At 44.2% G+C, this 12994-nt stretch overlaps 1 protein-coding gene across 1 annotated transcript; it reads left to right on the forward strand.

The window, feature by feature from the left end:
- Nucleotides 8041–12994, forward strand: NEFL (neurofilament light). Its single transcript, XM_021375128.1, has 4 exons — nucleotides 8041–9137; nucleotides 9979–10103; nucleotides 11051–11373; nucleotides 12410–12994. Exons 1-4 carry the CDS (start codon nucleotides 8085–8087, stop codon nucleotides 12586–12588), a joined length of 1680 nt encoding a protein of 559 aa, XP_021230803.1. The 5' UTR covers nucleotides 8041–8084; the 3' UTR covers nucleotides 12589–12994.

The raw sequence follows: 12994 nt of genomic DNA on the forward strand, positions 1-12994 counted from the left end.
CTTTATCCAACCTTATAATAAATGGCCAAGTTACTCTCCTTGAAAAGCAAAGTTAATACCATTTCTAGTCGGTTCTGACGGCCTTGTTTGTGAATCAGCAGACCCTTGAAGATTTATCTCTTATCTTACTCTGCAGATCTAGAAACTGCACTCCCCTGAGCTGCAGCAGGAAGTTAATCTGAATTGCAGCTCACCTGCTAGGGAAGCCACACAATCCAGTGGTTAAACACCAGGGCTCACAGAAGGGCATGTTCCACCAGTCCCACTGTCAGACATGAAGCAGGCTATCACTTAGAAGGTAACACTTGTAACCACCTGCTCAACAGCCACTGCAGCCCTTTGAGATTTTGGAAGAATTCAAAGGACTGAGTAGCTTTTGGCAATGTCAGACAGAGAGACTGGTTAGCTAGAATGCCAAGTGTTTCTGAGGTTGTTTCAAGATTATGTTTCTGATGTACAACAGTAAAACTTGTGCTGCAAGCTCTCAGTAACCTGAGGGTCCGAGATAGTGACAATGAAAGTGCTGAAAATACTGAAACTGAAAATCCTTCAGGTCCAGATCTGCATGAAAAAATAGGCACCACACTCCCCCTGGCAACAGCTAAGTATAGAGAGAGTGCACCTTGGGAACAGCATTAGATAGGGCAAAAGAATGAAAAGAATTAACAGATGTTTATTAAATAAACTAGAAAAACGTGATATGATTAAGCCAACTGAAAAGAATCAGTGAAGTGATTCCTGTAAACATTCTGCACGTGCTGAGAAGGCACAAACAAGATGTCTGGAACAGCTACATTGAGCTCTCCACTTCAGTTTTTCCCACTAGTCACAGGAAGGCCTAGGAGGATATTATTTAAGAGAATAGATATTTCAGAGAGTATCCCAGATCCTGATCTAACAGAGGTGAGGATCATGGAGAATACCCAGAGGCAGAAGGCATTGCTTAGTACCTGCACAGGGCTCCCCATACTCTTCAGCATGCATTATGCTCCTGCTGCTAACAGAAAACAGACTATTCCCAGGCTGAGCTGATTCTCCTACACTGTGAAACTAACTGTATTTTAGTCCTCTTGGTCATAGGAGGAGATGGCTGTCACATAACATTATAGCTTTTCAGATGCAGCAATGTGACAAAAAGCCTGGGAGCTTTTCACAGCTCCAAACCTGGAAAAATTACCTCTGTATCACTCAGGAATGGGAGACCCCAAGACCTGCCTCCGACTCTTGAAGATTCAGAGTTCTAGTTTTCTTCACTCCTCCATATCTTAAAAAAAAAAGTTAACAGCAGTTTTAATGGTAGCAGAATGCTTCTATTTCTCTGAAAAACAAATTTGCACAAATAAAACCAGCAACTTCTCATCTGCCCTTAAGTATTATAATTAAGAACAGTTGAATCCTCACTGCTAATATATGCCACGAGAGCCTTACGGGCACTGTCATCCAGGCTGTTTAATTTACAAATAGTCCTGCATTAGAGTGCTGCAAAGCCATTTTCTCTCTAGGAGCAGTGCCAGAGATGAAACCTCTGCAGACCTCTGCAAATGTTTCAGCGAAGCTATATTAGCGTAAAACTGGAGCAGTGGGATGCATTCCATCTTCCATCAAACAGGTGCATGCCCTTGACTATCATCCTTGATTATCAAAGACAGTACCAAGAATGTGATTCATGCAAGAACCGAGGTAGGAAATTGGGTGTGCTGGCTGCAGAAGTTCAGTGATTTTTATTCATATGCTGCAGGGCTGAATATCTTCAGCTCGCTGCTATGAAGCTTAAGCAGAGGACACACTGCAGTACAACAGTCAGACAGTTTTATGGCTTGCTTTCCATCTGTGTTTTATGGTCAGCTCTACGTGCCAGACTGCTAAATGATGCCATGCTTGTATCTTGCTAAGATATGCTTGTGCATGTGTGCGTGGAAAGATTATATAGTATTAAAAGGTAGAAGTGCATTTGTGTACACTCCAGATCAATTTTATTGCTACCTGTGTGGTGAGGAGAAAAATCTCTCAAAAGTTCGAAAACAAATGAATTACAGAAGGTGAATTTCTCAGCTGGTCACCTAGATTCTTGATCAATTGAAGCACACATCCTGGTAAGAAGGAACTCAGACTATGGTTAAGCTCATAGAAACCACAGATATAAGGATATTGCCTCTTAATTGGGCTTGCAGATCACAAATAAACACTGATTCTGTCTCCCTTTTTATTTTTATTGTCCTGCATACTGGAAAGTTCTTGGAAGGTAGGAGGGTAAATGGCTGCCTTGCAATCCTTTTATATACCCTTAACTGCATAGGAAATGCAGACTCTTCTTTGCACTGTATCACTTATAAAGCCTAAGCAGAAAACATCGCTGTATAAAGGCACAGGGACGTAAAGATTTGTACACTTACATATTCATTAGCTCCTACATGTGCACAAATGCATGTAAAGTACTCATCCACTTCTGCAAGAATTCTAAAAAGCTGCTTTTTTTTCAAAGGAGTTGTGCCCCAATTCCTTTGGGATTCAAAGGGAATTGGGCATTTAGAGATACATGAAAATCCTATTTGAATCGTGATGCTCGGTATATATTAGATACGTAGACAGAGCCCCTGTTCTCAGCCAGCTCACACAACTGCATTCATTTTAATTCAACATTAGCCTGAGAAAGAATTGGGTAAAAACAATAATTCAAAACCAATGACAACTGAAAACTATTAAAATGTTCTTTACAATGTGGTTGTAATGTGGGGGGAAATATTTCCAGGAAAAATAAAAGGAATGCAAGAAGAAACTTAGAGAAGTACTGGAAGGGAAAAACACAATAGAGGTTACAAATGTCAGCGAGATAAAGAGACAGACATTGATTCTATTGCTTTCCTCCAACCCCAGCACATTACTGCTATCCAATACCCATGCAGAGAAAACCAATGGGCATATTACCATGCACTGTAAAATCTGACTGATTCCAATCCTGCACACTGCAGTGTCAGTGGGATGTTACAACCATTAAGGTTGAATTAATACCGATGAACACAGACTCAGAAATTGATACTAATACTTACCAGATCATAGGAGGGGAAAAAAAGAATCTGCTGCGATTCATCAGAAGTTCATTTGTCTGAGAGCTGTCGACAATTATTCTTTTGTATTTTATGGCATCATAAAAAAAAAAAAAACACTTTTCAGCTGACAGCTTTAAGACAGGGGAGATCATCCACAACAAGACAACATGTTTGAAAAGATGAAGCTCAGATGCTCAGCTAGCCTAAGATGTCAGGGCTTCAATGATGCTGATGGGCCACTGCCAACATAGACAAGGTCCTAACACAGCCCTCAGTTAGGAGTCTAACCCCTCACTTCTCATGTTGTTGGCAAAGGACCCATTCAATGCAAGGAGACTTTGTAAAGGAGTAAATAATCTCTTTCTGAATGGGCACATTGCTGTTGCACATTGCTCTGTAGCTGGCAAGGTAGCCTCCTCTTACTTGTCCAATAACTTCTTGTTATTCATGCTTAATTCCTCTGATCAGTCAAAAGTAGATCACCTGTGTAGCTGACTCTGGGAATTAAGAACTAACCCTTGAAACTGCAAGAGGGAATCTGCCATCGGATTTTGTAGTCCTGATCCAAAGAGTAAACAAAGCTAATGAATCTTCTAATTAAGCGTTCACTGATAGAGCTCAGCTGGCTGGTTGTTTCCTCTAGTCCTTGTAATCAAGAGGCAGAACAAACTCCAAGTGAGCAAATTAACGTTACTGTGTGCAGCAAAACAGAATTGGTGTGGTAATAAGGTAATGTAAGCTGCTCAAGCACTTACTGTACATGGCACAAACAAAGCACATAGCAGTTCAAAAGGAATAAATACGTATTGACATGTCTTGGGTGACTTTCAGATCTTTTAGTTCAGTCCTTGGGGACAAAATTCCTCACGGACTTTGACAATTCATGTTAGACGTTGTCTCATATTAAAAGGGCTGGTTAGAATATGGGCAGCAGGTTTCTAAAATGTAAGATTCACTGCAATGTATAAGATAAAATTTAGCAGAAGAAAGAGAATCCAAGTAAAACAGAGATTTACATTTGTACACTTCATTCAATTCCTTCAGAGATCTTTATATCATTTTAGGTGCAATACTGAAGATCTGGGTTCCAAAATCCAGTAAAAGGAAAAGAAAACTGAATCCCTTACTCCTGCTTGTGCCTTTCAGAATCTTCCCTCGATAGGCAGAGTATTAGTGTCATACAACAGTGATTTTCAATTGTGCTCAGCATATGGTCAAAGTTTCAAAATACCTCAGAGATGTAGAAATTACAGCACACATGGAAATAAAGCCCAAAGAAATTTCTTTGGGGTTCCCATTCATCCCCACTAAGGGGGTGAGAGAGAGAAGTAGCTATAAACAAAAAGACCCCCCCAAAAAAAAAAACATTGTAGGGAAACTGAAATCCTCAACCAGACTTTTCATACTCAGGGGCTTCAATGAGAATTCTCTTGTTCAGTTTTTACAACCCAGCTCTGTGAGATCGATAGAAGGACCCATAGGGACAGCTCAGCAGAACTGCATGCCTTACTGCAATCCCTTAGCAGGAAGGTACTGGCACAAAACGTGGACTGCTACAGTGGACCTGTTCCAGCTTTTCCCCCTTCTCCTTCAGAACTGCTCCAATCGATCTTATCTACTAGAAAAACCAACTGATAAAACATGGTGTCACTGAATGCAAATGTGTGGATTTTTGGATTTGCAGTAAAATTGAGAAAATAGGTTTCTCACTCATACTTTGCTACGTGTCGTATCTCTCAGCTGCCTGCTTTGTGAAAATAGGTACCATACATAGAACAAGCTCCCACCCTCTCATTTTACACTGTGTTGTGCAATGTCATATGTTATGCATCAGAGCTATGAAACTTCTATAGGGGGAATGCCTGATTCTCTACACTCCGAGCTGTGCCTTTGAGGAGTAGGGAAAAATAAAAGGATAAGCAATGCATTTGCTTTTCTGACTCAGGAATGCCCAATTTCTGTGCAAATTCAAACCGAGCAAACCAAACTTATTTTACGCTTCCCAAATAAGACCAGGTGCAGACAATGCATACTTGCTTCTCCCATCTACCACAAACCCAATCATACCTGTTAGATTTTCTGCTGGGGAAACCTATTTTCGATGCAAATAAGCAAAAGGCAAACCCCACTGGGTTTCAATGCCTGAGTGTTTTCCAGCACAGGGAATTCTTCACTGACTCTGCTTGCACTCAGGTCATTCCTTGATGCTTGTGAGGCCCTACCACAGGAGAAAGTTTGGCCCTAGACCTGAACTTTTCCTGGCTTCATGTTTATAGGAAAGGGAATTTTACCAAGAATGATGTATTGTTCCGGAGCCATTTGCTTTTGCTTATGCAGTACTAGTGCATGGTTGCATGGCTGCCATTTTATCATATTATGAATAACACAGAAATGACATTAATGGCAATCCACACTCATTTAGGTCAGCCAGTCTAAGGGAGGTTTTCAAGGGATGAACCCGGCCTTACAATTCTTCTTCCTCATGTTTGTGGTAGATGAAATCATGAGACTCCCACCTAATTAAAACACCAAGGCAGCAGCTGTAGGTAGCTTCAGCAGATGGAAATGGAGGTAATGCTAAGCAGCTGGGTGACTCAGCTCATCTCCAGTGACCTCCTGTCTACCTTTTTTCAATGCAGTCTTAAACAAGGTAAATAGCACAGACCATTTCATTCTAATTGGAAGCTAGTCTTTATCCTGTTCCCTCTGTACACTACTGCTTTAAGATTTTTCTAACAATAATGTATTAAGAGACTGGATTATGCTCTGTATTGTAGCAAAAAGCAATAAAAGGGAGACAAAGAGAGCACAAAAAACAGAGTCAATGTTAATTACTTTGTGCCTGGAAATTTGAATTTCCAAGGTAGAATGCCATGAGCAGTGTCTTTCCCTTTATTATAGTAACAAAACTTCATCCTTACCTCTGAGTCACGCTGAAATTCAATGTTGCAGGGCTGCCTGCAGACACGCCTTCACATCTTGGCACTGCTGGAGAAGAGGAAGGGGTTTTCCATCATTTTCATTCTCTAAAATGATATCAAAAAGAAATACAAATAAGAATAATAATGGACTACAATCACAACCCTTAGAGTCCTGGGATATGGAGTGAAGGGGTTTCAGAAGCTGAGGTATGTTCATTTATTAATACATAGCATAGTAATTGATACTATTAATGATAAAATCTTATGCTCAAATTGAATGTAGGAGAGATTAACGTAAATCCATCAGCTTGACACAAAGTGTGCCAGTTTGCATTTCTTGAGTATCCCATAACAATTTGTTATTTAGAAGCCCACTGAATTCCAACCAAGCCTAATGTGAATCTTCCCACCTGCTACAGTGCTTACATTGCTCATTTACTTCCCTGCATGCTCTGCAATCTATGCAAGCTGCCTCTCTAGGGGCAAAAGTAAAAAATAACCACCTAGTTAAAGCTAAAATTTATTAGCACATAAAACCATACCCGTGCAGCTGTACCCTGCATATTTAATACCTGAATAATGGAGAGCTGTTCTAAGATGCATGAATGTAGCTGCTACTGAATATTTTTTTTTAGTCAAACTTAAGTAGAAGCCTCACTTGCAACGCTTGTAAAATGAGAGCAATTCCGTCAATCTTCATGGGGGCATTTTAGATTTGCAAAACCAAACACCTCAGATTTACTGAGGTGTAGCAATGTGTGGGCTTTTATTTGCTCTTTGCATACTTGATTCCACCCAGCATGAGCTCAAATGAAAAGAGATCACAGCTTTCTGCCTTTGATGGGCCATTGCCCTTCACAGCTTAATACCCCTCATATTCAAGTATGCTGTAGTCTACGGAAGTGACACCAAACAACAAGTAATATTCTGAGAGCACTACAGGATAGAAGGAAACATGATGAAACCATCCCTGCCTCACTTTTATTAGATGATTCACATTAAGCAAGCGTATCTTTATGCAAGAAATACTTGAGCACCATTGCAATAGTGACAGGTACACAGATTCACTTACACACTAAGTCTTTCCCCTTTCTTCAGGGAGCAATAAAACATTTTGGCAGCGCTTCCTTCCAATAAACGCTGCTTCAGCATTTACTCTTTCCTCAAGCAAAACCTGGAAAGAAAACATCTTGTACCAAAATTACCCCTTCTGACTCAGAGAGACAACATACCACCACCATTTGCAGCATCCATGGAAGTATTTGGGCCACGTTTCCTTATTTTACTGTTAATATGCAATCCGTGCTGCTTAAATACTGTTTTATTTTAATAGTGGCTCATAACCTGGGCCAGAGGTTGCTGTGAGGAAGCTGTTCAGCTTTAGTCTCTGCTGTAGTTGGATTGTGCCAAATACTCAGCCCCTATGATCCAAGTCTCAGGCAGCTCTGCCTCTGTGAGAATTTCAAGGGATGAAGCAAAGCTAGATAACCAGGTATCAGTGCATTTTTTGCTGGTACAGCAAACCACACGCTGTGTTTACTTTCACCATTACCTGGTCATTGGGAACCGCTGGTATCAAGGCACGTGGTGAGGACGGAGGGAGAAGGCTGGAGCCTTGCAATAACTGCAAACACAAAGGGGAGGAAGAAAAAGAGCTATTTTTTACACACACTCGGGGGTTTCTGAGGTACAAACAAGGGTTGAGGTGATGGTTTAACATCGTGATCCGAGATGGGGCTTGGAACCCCGGGGTTCCGTCAGAGCGGCGCGAACGGAGAACGGAGGGAAAATGGCGTCACGGCTCTGAGGGGAGCGGGCACGGGGCAGGTGCGAGGCGACTGCAAGGGAGCTGCGAGGTGAAAGAAGCCCCAGAGGAGCCTCAGGGCAGCCCAGCTGCCTCAGCCCCCTCTACGGGGAGCACCAGACCGAGCAAACCATCCGGGAACAACGCAGACCCCCACAAGCCGCAGCCCACGCCACAACCCCGCGGCCGCGCCCTCAGCGCTGCGCTCCGCCCCGGCCCCGCCCGGCGCTCGTTTCTCCCGCCCTCCCCGCTGATAAATAACGGTGCTCGGGCAGCAGCGATCCGCAGAGCCCTCGCTCAACCCTCGCAGCCATGAGCTCTTACGGCTACGACCCGTTCTTCCCGTCCTACAAGCGGCGTTATGCTGACAGCCCGCGGCTGCACGTCTCCGCGATGCGCAGCGGCAGCGGTTACAGCTCGGCGCGCTCCGCGTACTCCAGCCTCTCCGCACCCGTCTCCTCCGTGTCGGTGCGGCGTAGCTATGCCACCTCCAGCACTTCGGGCTCCCTCCTGCACTCGGTGGACAGCCTCGACCTGAGCCAGGTGGCGGCCATCAGCAACGACCTCAAGTCGATCCGCAGCCAGGAGCGGGCCCAGCTGCAGGACCTCAACGACCGCTTCGCCTGCTTCATCGAGCGGGTGCACGAGCTGGAGCAGCAGAACAAAGTGCTGGAGGCCGAGCTGCTGGTGCTGCGGCAGAAGCACGCCGAGCCGTCCCGCTTCAGAGCCCTCTACGAGCAGGAGATCCGCGAGCTGCGCTTGGCCGCCGAGGAGGCGACGAGCGAGAAGCAGGCGCTGCAGGGCGAGAGGGAGAGCCTGGAGGAGACCCTGAGGGGGCTGCAGGCTCGCTACGAAGAGGAGGTGCTGAGCCGCGAGGACGCCGAGGCTCGGCTGCTGGAGGTGCGCAAAGGAGCGGACGAGGCAGCGCTGGCGCGGGCGGAGCTGGAGAAACGCGTGGACAGCCTGCTGGACGAGCTGGCCTTCCTCAAGAAGGTCCACGAGGAAGAGCTGGCCGAGCTGCAGGCTCAGATCCAGTACGCGCACCTCTCGGTGGAGATGGACGTGTCGGCCAAGCCCGACCTCTCGGCCGCGCTGCGCGACATCCGCGCGCAGTACGAGAAGCTGGCGGCTCGCAACATGCAGAACGCCGAGGAGTGGTTCCGCAGCCGCTTCACGGTCCTTAGCGAGAGCGCTGCCAAAAACACCGACGCCGTCCGCGCCGCCAAGGACGAGGTGTCCGAGAGCCGCCGCCTGCTCAAGGCCAAGACGCTGGAGATCGAAGCCACCCGCGGCATGAACGAGGCGCTGGAGAAGCAGCTGCAGGAGCTGGAGGAAAAGCAGAGCGCCGACATCTCCGCGCTGCAGGTGGGCGGCTGGGAGGGGGGGGAAGGGTAGGGGGGGGCTGTCGCGACATAGCGGCGATATCTCGTGGCGTGGTGCAGCTCTGTGTTCTCCTTTTGCAGCATCCTTGAGGATGCCGCTGGAAATCGGCTTTAAAAATGGCCTTAGCGGTGGAAAAACCGTAAGGGAGAAAGCACAGATAGCAAAAACAGGAGCAAAACAAAGCATGCCTGCATGCTTTGTTTTAGGGACCTTTAGCCCTTAAATAAGAGAATGAGTACGAATCCGCTTTTAAAATATCCCGGTAACGCTAGGGAAAGCACAGATGTTAGAAATAGAGCGAGGTATACGCAGCTCGTGGATGCTTTTGGTCCTTAAATAATCAAATAGCTGCAAATCGACTTAAGAATAGCCTTAAAAAGCAAAAGGGGAAAGCATGGGTGTCAAAAATAAAGCGATGCGTACGCTGCTCGTCGATGCTTTAGTTCTCAGGTAACAGAATTGCAATGATTCACTTAAAAATAGCCTTAATGTTAGAAAAAGCATAAGGGGGAAGCACAGATGTTAAAAAAATAATAATAATAACAAAGCATGCACAGCTCATAAATGGTGTAGTCCTTGAATCATTGGAAATTTTCATCCTGAGATGACAGGGAATGAAGCACTGATGTTGTAATAGAGGCATAGGGGTGGGAGGTGTGGTGAAGTGGGCTTTGCTAAGCAGTGCTGCTTTGCCCAAGATGGGAATTGGAGCAGTTCACCTTCTAGCTACAGCAAGGGGAAGTGAAGAGGGTGCTAAAATTCCTTGGAAAGCGTTGTTGCTAGACAAGGATTTCTGCATTGCCTGCGTTCTTCCTTCCAACAGGATACGATCAACAAATTAGAGAACGAGTTGAGAACCACAAAGAGCGAGATGGCTCGGTACCTAAAGGAATACCAGGATCTGCTCAACGTGAAAATGGCCCTGGACATTGAGATTGCAGCATACAGGTATGATGGGGAGGTATTTCAATAAATCACAACATGGATCAGGTTCTCTTTTTTTATGGGTACTCCTACTTAGCATTCCTCTAGCAGAAGGTGCCATTGGTGGCAGAATTGAATTGGATTTTCTCCCTTGTTTTTCTCCCTTGTCTTTCTATTTGGAAGAAGCAGAGCTTTTAAGGTAACAGCTTGTGTTAAGCAAAATCTGTGCTGTGTAGCAAACACGCACATCATCCTGTGCATATATATGCATACAGAATTAGGAACTCAGCTGTGTAATCTCAGTTCTCCATCTTTACATGTAGAAGTGTGTTCTGTACCTAGGAGCTTGGAAATCTCTTCACTCTGGAATGGTTTTATATCATTAAGGCTTGTTAATATAGGTGGCCTTCTTCTCAGATCTAGAAATCCCTTAGAAAGAAATCCCATTGTTAACAGTATCTAACACACAAGCATCTCTTGCTAAGCCATTATTTTACAGAAGAATTGCTTTTAAATAATAGCAGAAAATTCATCCCAGATACCAGTAGTGATTGTAAATGCTGAAATGGTTTCTATGAATTCCACAGAGGGAATATTGAAGGTGGCTGTAAACCTTGTCTTCCAATTAACTGTGTCATAGAGCTGTTACATCCCTATTGTTCTCTGGAACAACACAGGTTATCAAAATACATCTGTATCTCTACTTCTTGTAAAAACCTGAGGGTGTTCTCCCCGTTATTTCTCCCAATGAGAATCACTAATTCCAAAGTAATACACCTCTCTGAAGCTTTAAAATCCTTCCAAGAAGATCAGGATGCTATTGCTATAGCATTATTATAGGTTATATTTTGTCCTCCTAAGTATGCAGTCTCTAGGGCTTGTGCTGCTCAAAGCGTATTGGCCCGCAGCTGAGTCTGCTGAGCACTGCTGCAGCATAGCTAAGACATGGGCTTGCTTTTTTTTTCTGCTAGGAAACTGCTGGAAGGTGAAGAGACCCGACTCAGTTTCACTAGTGTTGGAAGCATCACCAGTGGCTACACCCAGACTGCCCCAACCTTCGGCAGGTCTGCCTACAGCGGGCTCCAGTCCACCTCCTACCTGATGACGACCCGTTCCTTCCCCACATACTACTCTAGTCACGTCCAGGAAGAACAGATTGAAATAGAGGAAACAATTGAGGCTGCTAAAGCAGGAGAAGCCAAGGCAGCCCCTGCAGAGGAAGGTGAGGAGGAAGAGAAAGAAGAAGGTGAGGAGGAAGAAGGAGGAGGTGAAGAGGCTGAAGAAGAGGAGGAAGGTACTTAAAGCTGCTTTCAAAGCCTTCTCTTCCATGCTTCACCCTGCCCATGTAGGGGTAAAACCCAAAAATTCTATAAGCTAGTTCTAATGAGTAGACCTCTCTCACTATCCCTTCATAAACAAAGGTTGGAGAGATTAAGCCCATAAAATTCGAGCAAGAACAACAGAATTTAGAGCAGAAGGTAAGGTAAATGTGAAATACCAGACATTATAGGGCTGATTGTATTCCCTTGGAAACTGCTGGTTGTTTCCATTCCATTTTCTAAGACGGATGAGAGTGCATTAAAAGCAGGTAATGCTATATTCATCTGGCAGTAAGCAATGTTTAGCTATTACAGATATCCTCCTAAGAAAAGAAGGAAAAATCCTGAAATATGATCAGGGTAACCTGGAAAAATGGGAACATTAGCTGAGGTCTATGGGCATAACCACTGGGTTCAGTGGACAGCAGTTTCTGTTCCCTGGTAGTTCTCCTGTTTTCTTCAACCAAAGTAAATGCCACTTAATTGCTGCCACCCTATTTATGTAATTAACTCATTAAAAAAAAATAAAATACAAAAGGAATGTTGTGTAGCTCTGGCTTGAGCTAGACATATCTGAAATGCTTTGGTTACCGTTGAAATACTCAACAAATTTATTAACATGAAGATTAATTACAATGATACGATGGCTGAAGAGCCAACTGGAGAGCAATAGCAAAAGCTGTTTTTGAACTCAGATATTTAGATAAGGCTTAAGTGACAAGCCTACAGTTAATTAGTTTTTTTCAAAAGAGTTACATAAAGTGTTTTAACTCAATCTGAAATCTAGGGTAAGCTGGGTGTGTGGGTTTGTCTGTCACCTTTACATGTCCTAGATAGGTCCCTCCTTTCCTACAGAAATCCATTGCTAGCCCCATCAAGGTTAGGCTGGCTGTCATCTGAATGCATGGGGATGAAGGGTGCAGGTGTGCTGGCTTCTGTGGAATTGGGGTTGGGAACTGGTTTGAAGCAGTGCAGGAGATGTGGATTTTTTTTATTTTTGCCTTTTGAAAGGTGCTAAAGAAGAATCAGAAGAAGGCAAAGAAGGTGAGGAAGAGGAAGGAGAAGGGGAAGAAACAGCAGCTGAAGATGGAGAGGAGTCTCAAGAAACTGCTGAGGAAACTGGCGAGGAGGAGAAGGAAGAGAAAGAAGCAGCAGGAAAGGAAGAAACTGAAGTGAAGAAAAAGGCTTGAATTCCAGGCAGCCCGGCTCTCATCAAGTTAACAAACTATGATTGACTGAGCTAAAATTGCAGTCTCACATATTTATTTCAGTGACCACTGAGGTTTAAAGTTAATGATCTATGATGTTTCTCTCTATGTGGAGTATCAGTATGCTGCTTGCAGAGCACCCACTGGCTTGCTCCCTGAGTGCTGCATGGTCTACACGTATGAATTCAGGGGTTACGTCCTACTTGGGTGATTCAGAATCATTACATTTAAAAAGGGGGGCAAAAAATAAGTCATGGGAATGAAAGTTATCTCTAACGTGCATTTAAAAAAAATAATTATGGAAACCTTGGGTGGGTAAAATAACGGAGGCTTCAATAAGTACGTGCAATAAAGCTAGTCAATAAAGTTACAGAAATGCTTACACAGA

Source organism: Numida meleagris, chromosome 21, assembly GCF_002078875.1.
Source record: "Numida meleagris isolate 19003 breed g44 Domestic line chromosome 21, NumMel1.0, whole genome shotgun sequence".
NCBI classification, from domain to species: Eukaryota; Metazoa; Chordata; class Aves; order Galliformes; family Numididae; genus Numida; species Numida meleagris.

What these genes read in the sequence shown, in the direction of transcription:
- NEFL (XM_021375128.1), top strand. Translation starts at nt 8,085, where the DNA reads ATGAGCTCTTACGGCTACGACCCGTTCTTCCCGTCCTACAAGCGGCGT. An exon ending in ATTGAGATTGCAGCATACAG is followed by an intron (nt 10,104 to 11,050) that starts GTATGATGGGGA and finishes TTTTTCTGCTAG; the next exon opens with GAAACTGCTGGAAGGTGAAG. An exon ending in GGCTGAAGAAGAGGAGGAAG is followed by an intron (nt 11,374 to 12,409) that starts GTACTTAAAGCT and finishes GCCTTTTGAAAG; the next exon opens with GTGCTAAAGAAGAATCAGAA.